The sequence below is a fragment of the Thermobia domestica genome, chromosome 3, assembly GCF_964235325.1.
Source record: "Thermobia domestica chromosome 3, izTheDome1.hap1.1, whole genome shotgun sequence".
Classification (NCBI taxonomy): Eukaryota; Metazoa; Arthropoda; class Insecta; order Zygentoma; family Lepismatidae; genus Thermobia; species Thermobia domestica.
The window spans coordinates 262,997,144-263,017,847 of NC_137456.1; the positions used below are offsets into that span (position 1 = coordinate 262,997,144).

A 20,704-nucleotide genomic window follows, 5' to 3' on the forward strand; every position below is an offset into this window, starting at 1 on the left:
GTGATGGTAGATGATGGTAGTTGACGGCTAGAATATTAGAAATATAGTTTGGAAAATGTTGCTTCTCTGCCTGTGGTCGATTATGAATATTGATGTCTGCCATGATTATATAATGTCTGAACGTATTGTCGATGTACTGGCAAAAAATAAGGAATAGAGTGGCCAGGTCTGACATATATGGTACAAAAAGTAATGATGTTTGTGTGAAGATACAGTGTGACTATGGAATATTCTGGGATATCATGTGGTTTTGGGAAAGTATGAGGACGCACAGGAATAGTGTGATATGTTCTCATTGCTGCGCCATTATTTGCTCGTTGATTGGTCTAGGACAGTTATGAAGTAGTAATTGAAAATAACGAAGGTGGATATGAGTAGTAGGTTTGAGATAAGATTCATTTAGGGCAAAACCTTATACTTTTCCTCTCGGAGAAATAGTACAAATACTGTTTTGTAAGTGACAACAGATCGAATGTTAAGCAAGAGGAAGGTCATGGCCATGGTGATTGATAAGTTGAGAAATATTGCTTGGATAGGTTTTGTATTAACAAAGATGGCCATTCTGGATCTACTTTTGCAGATGTTATGGAAAAGTCAGCAAGTAGACCTGTATAAGTGCAGAAAGATGTAGACCAAATAATTGTTGAGCGATTTGATCGACCTGTATAAGAATGTGGGGGCATAAGAAGGGGAGGATATTTTGTAGAATGAGCGTCGTGAAGCGAAGCAAGTCTTCTACTCATACGGGTTCTCTTAGGGAGTTTGTAGGAGGTGTAGCGGAATAAGTCGTGCGGATTCTAACTGATAGTTAAGGTTTGTCAGTTGGTGGAGCAGGTTTTGATTGCATTTGTAACTGTAGATCGGATATTTTTGATGGCAGGTATTACATAGAGGTTTTTGTTTAAGGTTGAGGTAGTTGTTGGTTGTATGGTCTTCATTACAATGTTCACACCGGGGTGAGTTAGGATAGTTTATTGTTAGGTGTGAGGCATGTGACAGCGTTAGCAGCGTATATGAAGTGGGGGCGTTATGCGGGATGGTTCTACCCTGTGGCGTCTGCGGTAAATATAGGAATCATTTTTAAGCAGATCGTCTAATGTTTCGTTGGATGCTGTAAGAGCTCATACAAGATAGATAAGGCCTGATTGACACTTGATACGATTTCATTTATGTACTTCTTAACATTCGAGTCGTAATTCGTCAAGGATTTCTTCGTCCGAATAGGCTGGTGGAACACCTTTCATCACTACTGACAACATGGGCTGAAGTCTAGGTGGTGGTGGTTGTTTTTTTCTGGTTTCTGAGAGTGCTTGAATGTTGACTTTGTTGCCAAAAATATGAATGCCTATTTTGTTCCGGATTGTAGTAACGAAGTTTTGGTCTGGAGATTTGATGATGATTACGTTTTTAGTGAAGACAATTTATGATACATTGGTTCTTGGATACTATTTCATAAGTTGGATTAGGATATGTTTTGGATTAGAGTATTTAGTGTCAGCATTGGTGAGAAGATAACTGAAGTTTAGTGGAGATTGGTTTGAAGCAAAGTCCATACTTTGATCATCTATGTCACTTTCGGATGTTTGACTGAAAGGAGATTGTGATCGAGTTTCTTTCTTCTTACTTTGTGAATGTAGTGCATCATCTGATCTCTCCTGAGGACCGTTTGAAATGAAATGAAATCTTTGAGTTTTACGTCCCACATTTATGCCGGTTAGGCTAAAGGAGACGGTGATGAAGAGTAATGAATGAAATGATGGAATGAAGAAAATAGGAGGAAACGGGAGAACCCCGAGAAAACCCACGCACACGGTGTTTGTCCACCACAAAGTTCACTTGGATCGAACCCGGGAGCCGGCTGGGATCGAACACGGGACCCCAAGCACCAGAGGTGAACGCTCTACCACTGAGCCACCGCGGCCCCTCTCTTGAGGACCGTTTTGGGTTTGGCCCCCTTGGACTTCATCGAGCTCAGAGAGAATGCACCCCGCATCTTCAGGATACCGATATTGCCGAAGCCAGTATAATGTGTTAAATGTGAGCAGGATGAGAAAAGAATAAGAACGATTAAACTGTCAGATGTCCAAATGAGGTGAGATGATCAGACAGGGTGCAATGATGATGATAGGATTCACCCTCCCCCACTGAAAAGTTTTGTCAATGCAAGTGAGAGCATATGCATGACGGTCTCAATTGTGCATATGCTACACAATATCCTCAAAGGTATGTTAACACTTCCCAGGTAAGCTAGGCTTGGTCAGAAACACAACGTGTGACATATGGTACATCAAGCTGATGACAGGGAGTGTTTGCAGTTGGCTTTTTTTTATCATGCAAAACCCGTAGAAGAGAATGCCTTCTCTTGGGAGTGAAGTTGAGTGTATAAGGAAATTAAAGATAAAGTGGAAGGACAAAGAGATTTTATTTCATTTATTTCATAACATATCATATTTCGTCCATTATATGGGGATCTTTATTCATCAATTGATTAATAATCGTCATCCATCGTATGTTCATTATTTGCCACTATGATGGTATGAAAGATGCAGTGCAAATCAGACGCCACAGCATAGTGATATTGGTTAGTTCGACAGATGAAGAGTTATCTTCTTGTGCCGGGGCGACTCAACACATAATGAAAGGCCATATGATTCACTTGTTAGTACGAATTAAGGTGCAAAAATAGATAGATGTTGGGTTATAAATCTGGTAGTTTGTATGCTAATAGAAAGTCGACTCTGTGTTCGTGAGGGTGTGTAAGGACTTACATTGTAATTAAGTGCTGAAGGAGTGTAGGTTGTGGACGGGGTGGAACGTCTTGTTCAGCATTGATGCGTATAGCACTGCGAAGAATGGGATGGCCTTGTCTCCAACGAGTAGTGGTGAATCTGGTACGCAGTTTTTCTAAATGAAGAAGGAGATTTGGAAGGGGAATACAGAGAGTAGCCGGGTAGTACTAGGAAGTTTGATGCTATATTCCAGGCGTAATGCATGGCTTTCAATTATCTGAAGGCGGTGTAGAATTTGTTACTGGTACTAAGCCATGCGATGTGACCATGGAGTATAGATGGTCGTAAGAAGACTTTGTAAGTGTTCAACACAGTATCTTGATGAAGGCCCTATGGAGTGCGGACTAACCCCTTCAGAAGGTCTATTTTTTTTTCGCCAGAGTTATGAGATACTGAAGGAGTCCATGCCATAAAAGATGGTCATCAAAGATAGCACCCAAATATATCGTTGTACGTATGACGGAAATGCGTGTACGAGCTATAGAAAGATGTAAAAGTGATCTATTGAGTCGTACCCGACTGGTGTATCCAGATGGTGTGATGACAAGTGCATGTGTTTTAGTGGAGTTCATTCGGAATCGCCAAGTATTACACCAGACACAGAACTTAATTATTACCTCTTGAAGTATAGTATTGATATGCTGCATAGGTTTCAGACAGTCGATGTTAGCAGTATCATCCAAAGTAAAGCTTTGGATAGGGTCAGTCAAATTTCGAACATATTGTATATATAGCATGTTGCGATAACGCTGACCCTTGGGATACAGCACTAAGTGGGAAAATAGGAAAAGATAAAGATGAATTAATGTAGACATATGCTAAGTGATTGGTAATTTAGTGATAAATTAATCTGATATATGCGAATGGTAGTCGTAGAAGATGAAGTTTGTAAAGTACTCCATCATGCCAAACTGCATCGAAAGCCTTTTGTAAATCAAATAATAATAAACAGGGAGGTTAGATGCTATTTTAGTGGTTGGTAGGAATAGTGGTAAGTTTGAGTAGATTATCATTATACTGTAGTTAGGACTAAAAGTAGTTTCGTGTAGAGGAATTTGATTGGGGAAGAAGTGAGTATGTAAACGTGAAAATTAGATGCGATCGAGAGAAATTTTCAGCGTAGACATAATTTCTATTAGACGGTAATACTCTGCTTTTGTTATCTTTATGCAGCTTCAGAACCATTAAATCTTTTGAAGATTTCCAAGACGCCGGGTAATCACCTGTTTGAAGTATAAGGTTGTAAATAGCGGAGAGTATGAGAAGAACCATCAGTGTGGCCTCCTTAATACGTCGATAAGTTACACAATCAAAACCAGGAACTGTATTCGTTTTATTGGCTAAGATTGTGGTGATTTCCAAAGGTTTAATTGGACGAGTAAGAGGACGATTAGAATCTAATCGGGACAAGAAAGAACGCAAAGATGTAGTTGATGTGGATCTGTTACGTTGCATATTCTAGTGCTTAAACGTTTCGGGGTGTAGGTGATCAGTGATGGTGTAAAATGTTTTGAAGTGATTGACCAAACACATTAGCCTTCTCTGTAGCAGTTTGTGCTGAAGTCTGGTTGACGATGAATGGATAAGAGAGAGAAGAACGTATCCCACAGAGCCTGTGGAAGGCAGTCCAGTACCTGGCAGGATTATGTTCTTAATCAAAAGGGTTAACTGTTTGGATGGAGTTACGTCTTTTATAGGCAATGATGTAATGATGGATTTCCTGTAAATGTTGGCGCTGTAGTTGTAAAACCCACGGATCACGCGTGCGAAGATATTCTTGCTATACCTGCCGTGGAAAAGTAACTATTGTGCGATATTGAGGAGGAAGTGCGGGTATAGCTTAATTAGATTTAATCGTGGTTATATGCTGATGGCTACTCTGTTGTTTAGCAGTAGTAAGTGTATCAAGGGTATTATGTAAGTCAGAGTGTTGTACTCGAGTAGCCACGTTAGATAAGGTAGTACTGTATTCAAATCTTCTTGACATTTGTTCTAGTCGACATGGCAAGAACAGAGAACGGTAGGTGGTGGCGTGTCAGGACCTGGAAGGTGGTTTGGAAAATGTAATGTAAATTTCAGTAGGTCGTGGTCATTACCGATGGAAGAGAGAACATGACAGTTTAAGAATTGTTGTAATGTAGAGGAAACAATAACTGCGTCAGGTGTTGTATTCGAGGAAGACCGGTTATATCTTGGTAATGCGCATAGTTCGACACTTGTGGGCAGCATAAGAAATTGAAAGAATTTCCGTCGTTGCGTAAGAGTGCGACTGGATAGATTGAGATCGTTCATAATAATATTATGACGAAACGAGGTGTACATGTATTGGAAGAATGTCAAAAGAATTTGAACATTGGTTGTAACATATATAGTAGCAAAAGCAATAGTACATGGAAGAAAATAGATGAGAGTGATGTGTTCCGGAAGAGGGGTCTGAAAGTAATGCGTGATCGTGACTTGAGGTAGTCTACTTCGTATTCATTTTAAATTCCGCCGTTTCCTCGATCTCCAGCTGTATCATCGCAACGAGAAAGGGTACATGGCTGATAATGTACATGTTGGTGAGGCAAAAGTCTTGTTCCGTTCAAGGCAGAGGCATGTATATTTTCTTCGAACAGTAGAGTGTGGAGTAGTACCTTGGGAGTGTTGAAGGAAAGAATGTTTAGACATAGAAATGATAAATCAATGATTATATGTATAATTTTAGACAGGTGCCGAAACAGGATGGAGTTGAAAGTGAGCATGTTCACCAGAATATGTAGCAGCAAATTGAATGTTGTATAGTTGCTTGGTTGTAAACATGGCTTGGTTAAGAATATGAGTACGCAGAAAGGGATCAATGTTTTGGATTGTTACTGTAGAGCAACGACGCATATATCCAATTGTAACAGAACAAGGTAACCAGTTATATGGTGGCGTTGGACGTTCAGACGTTCTGATGGGTAGTGTAAGCTCTGGTTGAGTATGATCTATAGGCTTGGCCTTACACTTTGAATTGTAAGTAGGATGTTGAGCAGAGCATATGTTGTATTTGGGATTGGTATTCCCAATAGGATAATCCTGAGTACAGTAGCGACAAATCAAAGAATTTTTACAAACTTTGGTCACATGCTGATTGTGTATTTGACACCCTTTACAACGTATAGGCTGTGGTGGAGGAGTTTTTGAAGATTCAGCCTTATGTGTTCGTCTGTAAATGTATGCTCCTGTAAGAAGCAGGTGATCAACAACAGATTGTTCATGAGTTAGTACTCGTACTAGGTAGGTGGGTCCCCGGTCATTCCGGATTCGAATGCATTTATGCACTTGAACCCTTTCCGCTTTGAGCTCTTCCTCCATTCCACGTGTATGAATATTCAGGGTCAACGCCCTTGATAACTATTGATAGCATAGGAAGCTGTCGGGGAGGCGGAGGTTGTTTGTTTTGTCCGGGTTGGAGTTGCATTGTTTTGGCGTTCTTGCCAAAATATTCAAACGTTGCTTTGTTAAGCACATGGCGATGGAAATCCGGTTTAAAATATTTAAAAATGACTCCATTATTTCGGAAGATAATCACACTGATTTCGACACGCTGAGCATGTATTATAATTTGCAGGAAGACGTGCTTTGGTGTCATGAATTTAGTGTCGAAATTAGTTAGTATAAATTTGTAAAGACTTGGCTGTTAAAGATGGACAAAATACAGCTGTATTGTACGTCAAGCTGGTCAGAAAGTCAATGTGCAGCTGGGTATCCAAGTGGAGTCATATAGAAATTTACTGAATTTACTTAAGTAAAAGGTAATATTTTTGTAAAAGTAAGGGAAAAAATAAGAAATTATATTTTTCTAGACAGTTATTATTATTCAGAATAAATTCTGCATTCAAAATTTGTAATCATAGAACGCATGTATTACGAAACATAACTTGCTAATTAATCCAAAATATTTGTCTGTATTATCATCTATGGACATCCGAAGTAAAGGCTGAAATTCTTCCCCTAAAATTACGTTCTTGAACAAGACAATTTTGTAAAATTCCTTCAAAACAATCGAAATTTGAGGAAAACTAATACCATATTCGTAATAATCACGTCAAAATTACTCGCTAAGTGTAAAACATTAAGATAAACAATCTCATGTTGAGCAGTGTAATAGCACTCTGATCACTCACGCTCATGACGCGTCTGTAACCATATATTCCCAAGAGAGATATTTTATAATATGAAATATTAATATATAGAACAATTTAAAAATACAATTTCGATATAATAAAAGTAAACTATGCAACTCCACCTGTTCAAATATTTATTACAAATCACTAACACCAAAATAAGAGAATACCTACCAAGTACGCTAAGCCAATAACGATTGTACCAGTTTTGAGTGAACAGTCACAGCAACTTTTTTTCACGGTATACCACGCCATGTTGTCGCATTTGCACTCTGAAAATGAAATAATATTCCTTTTATGTGAAGTGAAATCAATTTCATTAATATTTCCAAAAGAAAATATTTACGTTGTGTTAACTGTGAATAAGAAAAAAACTTCACACTCATTAGACTTCGTCCCAATATATCTATATCTATATCTATCTATCTATCTATCTATCTATCTATCTATCTATCTATCTATATATATATATATATATATATATATATATATATATATATATATATGTAGAGTGTTTCAAAACAATACCGATAACGTTTGGAAAGTAATTCCTAATACCACAAATTTTCCTCTTGGACTTACAGCCTGCCGAGAAAATGGAAAAATGAAATTTAAACGTCCATAACTATGTTAACTACCCCAGTCGGTTCAAGACGTCACTAAGGAACTAGTATGTGCCTATCCAAATATGCGAGTTTCGGACACTGCTGTACTTCCCCAATAATATTTATAGAGGTAGTTGTTGAATACTTCAAATTATTTGCCCGTATTCAAACCCAAATTCAATGCTGCTTGTATTATCGCATTTTCAGTAAGTGATTTCAAAGCAGCAATACGGAATTCAATCTACAAAATAAGTTATCATTTGTCACCAGTACTTTTTTTATTACGATGTGTGCCATACATTTTAGAGACAAATTACTTAATATTGCATATAAGCAAAGCCCTTAATATTGAATAATCGACGGAGGAATTTGCTTATTTCGGGAGAAGGTAGCATGAAATGAAGGCCCGGCGCAAGCACTATAATTACCAGTTATAGTAGCCATTGAGAACATTGAACCTATGCAACAGGGAACATTGTGAGACAAATAAATTAAAGTAAATCAAATAAAGGGAGTGGAAATAATTACATGACATCTTCATTGCACTGTTCGTAAGGAACTGTTAATGAGTAAATTGCCGCAATTTTTGTCTAATACAGTGGAAAGCAGATCAGAGATAACAATTTTTTATACAAGTACTGTTTTAGCCCATTTCCAACTTTATTACTTTATACGTTTTTACTTTTTCTTGGCAGAGTTAGCTTGTTGGAAATTTTCCTATTCTCAGAATCAAAGTAGGATTTGAAACGAAAAATTTTGGGAGCCATGTTACACTTCTTGCCATAGAGACCTAGATGGCGAAACAAGTGCTAAGTTTAAAATAATCCCTTCATGCTCTTTACAATGACCTCGGAAGCTAATTGGATGGCACCATTAAGAGGAGGAACACGTAAATTCCACTTTATAGATTTTTAATATACTTTTTGTCTGTAGAGGGTAGAGGAGTGTCTGAGTTAAAATATATAGGATGGAATCTAAGAACAGGTAGCATAAGAAAACTGTAAGAAATAATGAGTCATTTTAAAAGAGATATTTAAGGAATAGAAGAATACTATTATTCACTTAATCTGACACACTTATTTTAACTAATTTTTCTCATGTGAATTAATTGTTATTTTCTTGTCTTTTGGTTTAAGAGACCACTGCTTATTTTCAGCCATCAAACGAAGTACTTGAATTATTTTTGTTATTCAGTGATTGAATACTCAATGAGGAGAGGCTTCGAAAACAATTGACATAAATCTGTGGTTTACACCAAGAATAAAGGGAATCAGTGGATAATACCTACTATGATGGCGAATTGAGTTCCTACGGATAGTGCATAATGTAAATGTGCTACAACATAATAAGTGATGTGCGACCGATATTGGCAGCTACTTGATCTTAGGCGTCCGGGAGTAGCATCTGCTTTAATACCAATTGCTGAAATACCTTATGAGTGAAAGAAATGAAAAGAAATTTTGAGTTTTACATCCCACGGTTATGCCGGTTAGGCTAAAGGAGACGGTGATAATGAGTAATGAATGAAATGGTGGAATGAAGAAAGTGGGAGGAAACGGGAGAACCCCGAGAAAACCCACGCACACGGTGTTTGTCCACCACAAAGTTCACTTGGCGGGAGCAGGGTTTGAACCCAAGACTCCTAGCACCAGAGGTGAACGCTCTACCAGTGAGCCACCGCGGCCCCCCGTATGAGTGAAAGACATCTGCGGCAGTAACTAGAATGGAGATATGAATATTAATACGTAGTACAATACAATTATTGTCGTCTAATAGACGGAGTGAATTATGATTTATTTTATTGACAAGAATTAAATAAAAGTCAAATTCTGTAAGACAGAAGTTAGAATATTCGCAGCTTCAATATTATTGATGCCCAATTGTTTTAGGGGTAATAGCTGGTAGATGAATTTCGTCTAAGATGTAGCGTTGTTGAAGTGAGGACAGAACAATGAAAATTAGTGTGCTAGCAGACAGAATTATTCAAATGTCTTCTATGGTTTTAACTTCTGGAAGATTACGGTTGTTGTATGTATTTGAAAGAAGAGAAGCTAGTTAATATCCGACGAGTACTGTAATTATGGTCATGATGCTTATTGTGTGATCATAAGAGAATACTATTTGTTCTAAAACTGGTGAAAAACATTTTGGAGGCCTAATTGATTTCAGATGGCCATTTATAAAAAAGATAAATGTTATCTTATATTTGAGGCTTACACCTAATGCACTAAGCTGTCATCTTAGAAGTTTGATAGTATTGGAGGATCTGAATAGTTAAGTTCTCCAGGCGATACAATTTGAAATCATTCTAGAAATGTTGTTTTTATGTCTTAGAAGATTTTAGAACGTGCACTAGCGAAAGCTCCCACACAATAATCATAAGCCGTAGAACGGCAAGAAAGGAAAGGAATTAATCTACACTGTACACTATGTTTAATGTAATATAGGCATCTGCATAGTCTGAATATTGCTCTTAGATAAGGAAGTGTTGAGGAAAGAATAAAATATTTAATTCTATAAATGTTGCTAGGAATTGAATTTTCAACCAGGTTGAGTTTACTGTTTTCCCGTTGAATAAAGGGAATCAGTGGATACTATCTACTATGATGGCGAATAGATTTCCTACGGGAAGAACAATATCTCGTGATGAATTTGTTATCATGACCCCGGTAAGGCTTACTACAGTAAATAGGAAAGTCAATAGTGAGGTTCATAAAATTGAAGGAGAACATATTATTTGTGCTCTGTGAAGAGTGGCAATTCTAAATACCTTGATTCCTGTGTGCACGGCGATAAATACTGTATAGTGCTTGCGGTAAAGTAAGCTCGAGTATCAACATCCATACCCATAGTGAATATACGATGGGCCCATACGATAAATCCTAAAATCCGATTTCTAGTATCGCATAGACAATACGTTATACATCAAAGATTTCCTTTTTACTACCTTCTTGAGTTACAACATGTGGAATTATGCAAACACCTGGGAGAATTAAATGTATGCTTCAAGTTTACAGAAGAATCAGAATAGATGTTGAAAGATAATTCAGTTTCCTCCTCCGGTAGGATCCAAGAAGGAAGTAATGCGGTTTTATCAGTTAAGAGCATTGTAATAGCATTGTAATAGTTCCTGCAAGAACAGGGAGAGACAATGAATGTAGGACTGTAGTGATTACGACCGATCAAACGTATACTGGCATTCGTTCTTAAGTTATCCCAGAAGTTCGCATGTTAATTACAGTTGTAATGAAGATTACTGCCCCTAAAATTGAAGAAACTATTGCTAGGTGAAGAGAAAAATGAAAAAAATCAACAGAAGCTTTTGCGATTCAATGAGTCTATACGAAGGAGGATACACTGTTCACCCTGTCCCCGCGCCACTTTCTACAATTCTTCCAGTTGGTAGCTTCAATATCGGTTGCTCCTAGTATTAAATGAACTTATCAATTACCAAAGCCACCAATTATAAGATGCATAACTATGAAGAAAATTATAATGAATGCGTGGGTCGTCACAACTACACTACAAGTTTGATCGTCACCAATTAGGCTTCCAGAACGACCAAGCTTTGCTCGAATGAGCAAGCTGAGGAATGTACCTACTATTCCTGCTCAAGCACCAAAAATTAGTTATATTGTACCAATATCCTTATGAAGTGAAGAAAATAGTCATCATTGCAATTTAGTAGAATGGCTTACGTTAAATAGGTAGTACATTGTAAACCCATTTATGGTGTAATAAACCTCCTATGAGGTCTTGTAGTAAATGAAATTATGATGTTGGACTGAAATTCCGGAGTAATGTTGAATATCCCATAACCTTAAATATTGCCAATTACTTGCGCCTTTGAAAGCCACTAGCGTTTTGTAAAACCTTAAGGTGTTGTTAAAGAGTATTGTTATTAACGGTAAAACAATTATTCCTCCGAGTGATGCAATAATAAGTGTTGATATGATAGATATTTCTTGATTTTTCTTAGTAAGGATATTCATGTTTGTCCATAGTGATTTAGGACTAAGGGTGCATATTCGATTCTCATGTTGTATAAAAAGAGTAATTAGTGTTTTTATTACTATTGAGGTGAGGAGAATAAATGATATATGTTAGCAGGTTTCATAATGATGATTCATTGTGTAGAGCGCCAATAAACGGAGGTAAGCCATCTGAAGGTAGGAGACTAGTGAAAATCGCTATTTTTTTGTTACATTGATTTTGTTGGAGATGTAATGACTGATATGGAATATGTATTTTATTATGAAAAGGCTGACTGCTATAGCTGAAAATAGAGCATAAAATAGAAGTGGAGGGACCATTTTATATCACCCAATAATAAGACTCTTAGTAATCAGCCGGTGGGATAACCTGCTGTAAATGCCATTAACTTACGAAGGGACGTTTGACTTAATGCACCAATTGAACCTATAAGTAAGGATAGAATTGATGTGAGGTAAATTAGTTTGGCCGGTGATAGGCTGTAAGAAAGTAGTCCTAGGGAGTGGGGAAATAATTCGTCAAGTTATTAGGATAATACAATCAGATAAAAATATTGCTTCCATGGCTTCTCACATTCAAAAGTAAAGGGGAGCAGCCCCTATTTTAAAAAGTAGAGAGAAAGAGATCAGATAATGTACACCTTGCAGGTCTATATGGAGTAAAATAATTGGTATTAGAAGTAGGCCGCTTGCAATGACCTGATGTGGAAAGTATTTTAAAGTAGATTCGCTATGATGTTGGTTATTTGTCTTTGAATTTATGGGGATAAAAGATAGGATATTAATTTCGAGATCAATTCAAGTACCAAATCATGATGAGGAGGTCAGGGAGATGAGAGCCCTTGAAATTAGTGTTGTTGAGAGTAATAGGGTTTTAGGATATGTGAGCATTAGAAAAAGAAGAACGAATGTTTATGTGCGGGTTATGAGCCCGCTAGCTTACATTAGTTTGTCTTTCTACATCTTGGTGTATGGCGCACATTGATTTTTGATATCAGAAGTGAAAGTTTAAGTCTTTTAGAAGCAAGAAGAGTATGTTGAAATATTTGATTTATCCTATCACGATATTCCTTTAATCAGGCATCTTATTTAATTGTTATTTGTGACGTCATACGTGATTTTTTATAATGGGAATTATAACTGAATAATTCAATTTAGGAACAATATACTGGAATAATAAATAAACTTGAAATCAATAAAAGTTGAAGGCTACCAGGGATACCAACTAGAGACACACTAACATGCTTAATGTATCCAATAGGTGTTAGTTTTTACAGCATATGTGTGGAGAGAAAATAAATAAACTTTTATAATATAGAATTATGTTTAAAGAGGGGGAAAATTGTATTTTATATTAAAGGGGATGTAGGTTTCATTTAATACTAATTTCTATTCATTGAGGCCAATATTAGATGTTAATAGTGCAATTTAACGTTACATTTCGATTGTATTATCCTGTCTTTTCTCCTTTTATGTTTTCAATTAGGATAGAGTGAGAGGCAATCGATGGCATTAAGGGTAGCGAAGAAAATGGCATTAGATTCCAGTACATGTTTTGTTTATTGGTTAGTTTTTCAAGCATTTAATTTTTATGAAGATGCGGCGAAATTCCTGTCAGCAGCCTCTGTGAGACAGGTTGATTGCAAAGGTCCATGTTTCGTTCGGTATGAGACCCACGAAAATGCCCTCGCCACAATCAGCAATGAAATATATTGGAAGAAAAATAATAATGTATATTACGATAATTATTTAATGGTAATGTTAGGGTAACAATGAATCACTATTCAATGACAAATTTGGTTCAATTTGTTGGTTAAACGGTAATTTTAAATAGTAAAAAGTAAGAAAAGGCTGGAACAGTAACTTTTATCTCGGACGAGTTGGAGAATCTGCTAAAGACATGAAAAAGATATCGCGAAGGGGGTGAGGTTAACGCTTCGCCGAAGCAACAGGTCAATCAAGGATTCTTACCTTCCTGACTTGCTGCTCTTTTTCCAAACGGGGAGGTTTTCCTATCGACGAGGATAATGGTCTTCCTTTCGTTTCGTTGTCTAGTTAATAAGTATAATATTGGAGCGTCGTGGACCGACAAAATCTTTTGGTTGTTTGCCAGTGTGCTGAAAAGGAAAGTTTTCAGTGAGACAGGAAATGTTATATTTTGTCTTCGTGCTACTCATAATAGCTGTCTCCAGTGGTCTGTGAAACGGGGATTTTTATTCTTTTTTCTGTGAGGTAGACAGTTACGAAAAATTGTAGCGCGAATGAGAGCCCACTTTAAAGGTAAACAAGTGCTTGAAGTTGCTTGCACAGTTCGTAGTTTGTGCTTTTACCTGCCTTTTCTGCAATTTATTTTCTGTGAAACGATTTTGTGGCCCGCGAAGACAGTGAATTGAAGGCTCTGTTGTGCTGTGTGAGCACTCAGTTTGATCATATAGATTCTGATTCCTTTTGGCCTTCTGGTTGTTTTCTAAGATACCAAATAAATATAATTTGATCCAGTATTATTTTTGTTTCGGGAACGAAGGCGCAAAAGGGACTGAACACAGAATTGCTAAATCATAAGTACTGGCATTGACCGAGTAATATGTTTTTGTGTTATGTCCAGAAAGTGTTCAGACGTAAATTCAATTACCGGAGGAAGAGCAGACACAAATCTGAAGTTAAATTGCGAGTTCGAAACCAGAAGAAGTGAGTGTGTTTTTGGCTTTTTCATTAAGTACTATGTGTGTCACGTTCAGATTGATGTGTGTCCGGTTGTGTTTTGGAATCTCAAACTTGGTTGAATTGCATTTGTCAATTGAATTCCCAATTCGCGTGCCATTAAGACTCTCCCTGTTTAAATGCAAATTGGAGAGTTGACTAATATGAGCTTAAAAAGTCACGAAACTTGAACTAACTATTGAATTCCAATATTTCAAGCCTTTTAGCTATTTCTACAGCTTGCAGAGTTATTTAACGTATTTATATCATTTTGTCCGTAATTGATAGAAAATTTCCAGAATTATTTTTCATTAACTCCAGCATTCGAATTCCACTACTGAAGAGTTTGGAGAATGAATCTAGTATGTTAATGATTTGAGGTTAATGATGAAACCGATTAAGAAATGTATAAATGTATTTTGAGTAATTTTTGTTTTTCAGTTTCTCCAAAATTCGAACTCCACTATTTGGAATTATAAAGATTGAAAGAGGCAATTTAATAATTTTTGAAATTTATTATGAATGCGATTGATAGATGTATAAATGAATCTTGAGAAAGAATTGCTTGCGAAATGTTCGTTGAAAGATTAGTGATTTTAAATTTATATACTGAGTGTTCGAAAAGTAAGGTATCCAAATTAGAAGCGTGCTTAAATATATTTTTAATGAATTTATGATTACTTTGTGGAGATTTACGTCGTTGCTAAATTCAGATTTATATTATTCCTGGATTTGACTTTAATGACTTTGGAAAAAATTCAATAAATATTTATTCGTGAAGAAAAGACATACATAAAGTTGAAAGATGTTTGGATTTCTTATGTTACTTGTTAATATCTCTCTGAATGAAATTAAATTTCAAATCTGCAGTAATTTAATTATATTTTTTATTTTTTTAATTACATTTTCTGACTATATTTATCATAGTTATTGTTGCGTTCTGTTATGGTGTATTTAACTATTCTAACGTAATATTGCAAATACGCAACCGCAATATCGTTATACCAAATAAATTGTTATTAACATTGAATTTTTTTGTCCCTTATTTGTTATATTAATACACATTTTTCATGTGTGTATATGTTTTCCTTGTGTATTCGAAATATTGGAATGAACGCTTTCTACGCGAGTGAGATGAATGTTGACCGATTCTGGTTTCCCCAATAATTCCCCTCTAACAGGTGTTAGTTGGTTGGACTCGGATGAACAACTATTATTATTATAATAATAATAATTATTATTATTATTCAGTTTGATAATAATAGCACTTAGTCTATAATCGATTTCACGATATTAGGTGGAAAGGGACGGTTACATAGAAGAACAGCAAGTCCACAAATAAAAAATTCCACTAAAAGGTCCATTAAGATAAAGTCAGTAAGGTATTATTTTACTTAGTCATTTGTATTAATTAACGGTTAATATTCATCCTAATTGTATTTCATATTCATTTGAATTGTTGAGAATAAAAATAATGTTTTTTTTAAATAAGGTTTTTGAATGAATTTTGAGAAAAACAGAATTTTTGACTTTTTCCTCCAACATGGTAGTTCCACCATAAAATTTTTTGGTGATTCAAATTCAGAACTATTTGTAGATTGATTTATAGATGTTAAGAGCGACACAATCTCTTCATTTTGAAATATTTTTCGCTTTGAAAGTAAAATAAAAATAAGAAAATATATTTTTGACCGGTCCTTAGAAGTTTATATATGCTTCAGAATTATTTCGAACTAAGAGGATTTCTATTATCTTCCAGCTCTAATTGATTCTGGTCGTGTTGATTTCTATTAGGTTTTTGGTAGATTAGAAAGTATTAGCTTTATTATATATCTATTTTTGGTTTTATATTCTTCTACTATTTTTGTGTTTATTGCGTAGTGTGTTTGAATTTAGATAAAATAATGGATGCACGACGAGATCATATCAGTATTGATATGCCAAGTGCTAATTATGTAACGGTTGACGCTACAGGTCATCCAAGCCTTGACAGAAATTCTAGTTTTGGTCGAATAAGTATGGAATTTACTCCTCCTATAGCGACTAGTTTAAATGTTAGATGTTTTAATGCTCCTGTTGATAATTTATCTAGCCAATCACTCTGGAATTCTGTTGAGTCTGATAGACCTAGTAGAATAGCGAACCGCCGAGTTGTAATGTAATGAGAAATGATCCAAGAGTAAGTTTTTCCGAACCGCCATTGCATGTTAATGGTCCGAGTGCTCCTGCGAATAATAATTGTGGTGAACGTGATTCAGCTCATAATAGAAATCTTAATTAGGAAATTACTATAAAAGAGTTTGTAATATAATGAGTTTAACTCCAAAAGTAGGCTTGTATAATCCTAGTCAAGGAATTCAAGATCGTTATTCGCAATTTAGGAATTGTAATATATTGGAAGGTGATAGAGTGTCTAGCTTTCCTGCAGTCGACCTGGTAATATGCAGTTAAACGCGAATTTAGAATATAAACTGATGATTAGGTACACTCATCAGAAATCTTTAACTTATTTAGAAAACAAATTGTCAGGTTTTAAAAATATTCATGGCAATGATAGTATACAAAGATTTGAAAAGCTATATAAGGTTGAGGAAATATTAATGGATACCAGCTATTCGTTTAGTATGGTTATGTCAGTGTTACTTCCTAAATGCGAGGGAATGATTTTGAAAGAAATAACATCGGCTTTATATAATAGTCTCAACTGAGACTAGAAGAACGACGTTGTTAGGAATCATTCTCAACGGAATGAATTCGAATCAAAGATTTCGTATGATAAATTAATATTTTCCATACAGTAGACAAGAACTTTTAGATATACCTGAGCAATATGTAGTGCATAACGCAGAGCAGTTGGAAATTAATAGATTAATGAGGAGTAATAAAGGTAACGATAAGATTTCTTGTTCGAATATTGGTACATCGATGTTTACTGACGATCAGTGTAATGGTCATGAGAATTCCCAGATTTCGAATGTAAAATCGGGTCAAATGAAGAATTTTTCTAGGATTTCGGTTACTTCAGGATTTTCCGAAAATAACAAAAGAATCTATTTGTTCCTCGAACTAATAAAAAAAAGTAACAGCGTTCCATCGGAAATGGAAGTTGTAGTGGCGATGTTTGTCGTCGGAAAATAAATAACATTTTGACTAATAATGTATCGATGGGGGATCAAGTTTTAACTTAATAAACGGGGATTTAGTGAAACGTTGTAGAGTGGAACAATATGTTCGCAGGGTTGATGAGAGAACTATCAACGCGCCATCGGGTTTGAACTTTATTACGGATGAAGAGGTGACGATAATTATAAATTTGTCCGGATTTTTCAATCTGTGATATTTCGAGTCACAGAAAATTTGCTTTGTGAATATCTGCTATGTATGCCTCATCTTCGATCTACGTCAGGTATAGTGGACTATGATAAGAACCTACTATTATTGCGTGATGGGAAGAAGCGAGTGCGCTTGAACTATCGCAGATATTTTGTGGATGCATTACGTAAGGGATTGATGTCTAGCGAGCTTGGCGGTCAGCGAAGGTGGTCTGGTGATAAATATAGATATAAGAACTTGGATTCGAACTCATCATCAGGGTTAGATTCTATTTTTATTAGAGCTGACTCATATTCCTTCGGAGTCTATGAGAAGGGTGTTCAGTGCGAACTCGAACTACAGCAATTAGAAATATAGCTTTTGACCATCAATGATCCTAGCGCTTCGCAGCTTCTTGGGTTGCGGAACTTGATGGAGATTTATCAAGTGACTAATTATATGGATAATCAGATTTGGAAGATGGATGAAGAAAAGATGTGTGCCAAGATCACTAGTGAAAACCATGAGATGTTGGGTAGTGGGCAAGATGAACTGCAGAGTATACCTTCTGTGGATTTAGCTATGGTCTCAACTAATGTAGGTAATATTGACGAGATGAATTACTCTAAGTATAAATTGTTGGTCGAGGATGGTCATCGGTCTGGATCAGGTTCAAACAAACCTGAAGTGGATCCCAATATGATTTAACTGAAAGGTTCGCGAAAAAAGTCAAGGAAGAAGAAGACGAAGAAAAATAAAAAGAAGTCTCCCAGTGAAAAGCAGACTGAGTGTGATTCTAGAGCTTTGGTTCAAAGTTATAATAAGAGAGTGCCATTTCTCTCAGTTGATTCAAAAACTGTGAACAATTTACCATCGAGTTGTTCTGAGGTTTCAGACGTAAATGTTGAACAATCGGAAAAATTCCAAGAGTTATTGAATAAAAATAAAAGTATATGTCGAAGGATATTTATCGAGAATTTGAAAATGAAAATAGATTCCAGCAGGTGAAAAACCTAGAAGTATATACAGGTCTAAAAATGAGCTAGAGAATCGTGGAGTTATCGAAATCGAGAAATCGATTTTTTCATTGATTTGATTAGGGAACAATATTCCGATGTCATAACGAATAGAGTCGCATGCATTAAAGGTTTCGTAGGCAGAATTTATTTATCTGATAACAAGCCGTTTAAACAGAATCCGTTCCCGGTACCGAGAAATAAAGAAAGGGAATTTGAAGACCAAATTCAAGAATTGATTAAACAGGGAATTCTTGTTGAAGTAGGCCACTCAAACTATGCAAGTAGCTGTTTCCTGGTTACAAATAAAAATAAAAGTGTTAGAATTGTTGGAAGCTAGGCAATAGCTAATGACTTAATAGTCAATGATCCCTTTCCGACTCCAAACATCGAAGAATATTTGGCTGGGCCGTCTGGTAAGAAATTCTATACGAAATATGATCTTATAAAAGCATACAATCAAATTATTTTGGATGACAGCCAACGTGACTTCACGACTATTGTTACTCCGAACGGCTTATACCAATATCCTAGACTCCAACTTGGAATTAAAACGGGGAGTAACATTTTAAATCGTGTAATGAACAAAATACTCGGCGATTTGGAGAGGGAAGGTGTTAGATCATATTCCTACGATGTACTGATCTTTTCTCATACAGAGGAAGAGCACAAGGCTACTATCAAAAAGGTACTTCAGAGATTTAGAGAATACAATGTAACTATATCTCCGGACAAGTGCATGTTTTCTTTCAACACAAGATTAATTACTTAGGGTACATTATATCCAAAGATCAAGTGGAAATCGACCCGGCTAGACTTTCTGCCATCAAAAATATTCCATCTCCGCGGAACAGGAAAGGTCTCATGAAGGTCTTGGTATTTTTTAGCTATTATGCTAAATTTGCTCCTGAGTTCTAGGAATTAATGAGACCTCTTAGCGAGTTGAAATCACCCAAGAATAAATTTGTCTGGAGTCTAGAACATCAACGGATTTTAGACAAATTGAAAGAGATTTTTGTGGAAAACTGTTGTTTTGAAGACCTCAGATTTAAATAAGGTTTCGTTTTGCATGTAGACGGATCAAGGAAGAGCATAGCTGCTTGTCTGTCCCAAGAAAACAGCAACGGGCATCTTCAACCCGTTTGTTTTTTCAATAAAAAATTGTCTGAAGCAGGACTAGCATAGGAGTATTTATGAAATTAATTTTATAAGTCTTGTTAAAACTATGGCTCGATTTAAACATTTGGTCGGAGAGTTCGATGTCCTGACTGATAACACGGCGCTTATCTGGATCCTAAGCAATTCAAGAAGACTATTGAAGTAGGGTCCTCTTGTAGAGACACTGTGTCAGTTCTCATTTAAAATCAAACATTTCAGACAATCCGACAATGTTATAGCTGGCACGCTTACAAAAGTATACGACCCGTTTGAATTCAATATAATAGATGGTCCTTTGGGTTTAGCGGCCTTCGATAGCAACCTTCGTCTTGCACACAGATGGAGACTACCTCTGATTCAGGAATCCATTGAAGATCTTCAAAGAGAAGATCCAGAATCAAAATCGATCATCTATCGATGGGAAAATGGCGACAATATTCCAGGATATGTTCTAAGTAAAAGATATTAATGAAAAGAACGAATTCAGTTCACAATCCCTTTAAGATTATTATCCCCAAAGCATTGCAAAGAGTCCTGATTCAATATTATCACGAAGGTAAGCTCATTTCTGGCCATTCTGGGGCTTATCGGACTCTTAAGATGCTTACGAAATGTTTCACTTGGGGAAATATGAAAGATGAAGTTACAGATTATGTCCGGTCTTGCCATAGATGCCAGCTCTCAAAGAGGAAAATAGAAAAAAATGGGATTGCTTATTTCAGAGTATAACAAACGAATCGGGTTTCGCTGGTATTTTGATATCATCGCTGTCCTGCCTAATTCCAGATGATACGTATATATCCTGATGGGGGTTGACAATGATATTCGCTTTGTCGTGCTAGAAAAGCGGCGATCTTTATCTTCAGCCTCGATCGTAGGCAAGATGTCGGATATCTGCAGCCGATTGGGATACCCAGAAGCGATTTTGAGAGATTATGCTTCTGTTTTTCATTCATAATTTTTTAAAAGATTATTGTTCGG

At 36.2% G+C, this 20,704-nt stretch overlaps 1 protein-coding gene across 1 annotated transcript in view; it reads right to left on the reverse strand.

Annotated features, from left to right (window-relative positions):
* The window catches only part of LOC145681632 (uncharacterized), a 163,065-nt gene that overhangs the window by 119,075 nt on the left and 23,286 nt on the right, over positions 1-20,704 (reverse strand). Inside the window, exon 2 of the mRNA XM_081753248.1 lies at positions 7,115-7,212. Within this exon, the coding sequence (XP_081609374.1) occupies positions 7,115-7,195 (81 nt within the window). The 5' untranslated portion in view covers positions 7,196-7,212. The remainder of the gene's footprint in view (positions 1-7,114; positions 7,213-20,704) is intronic.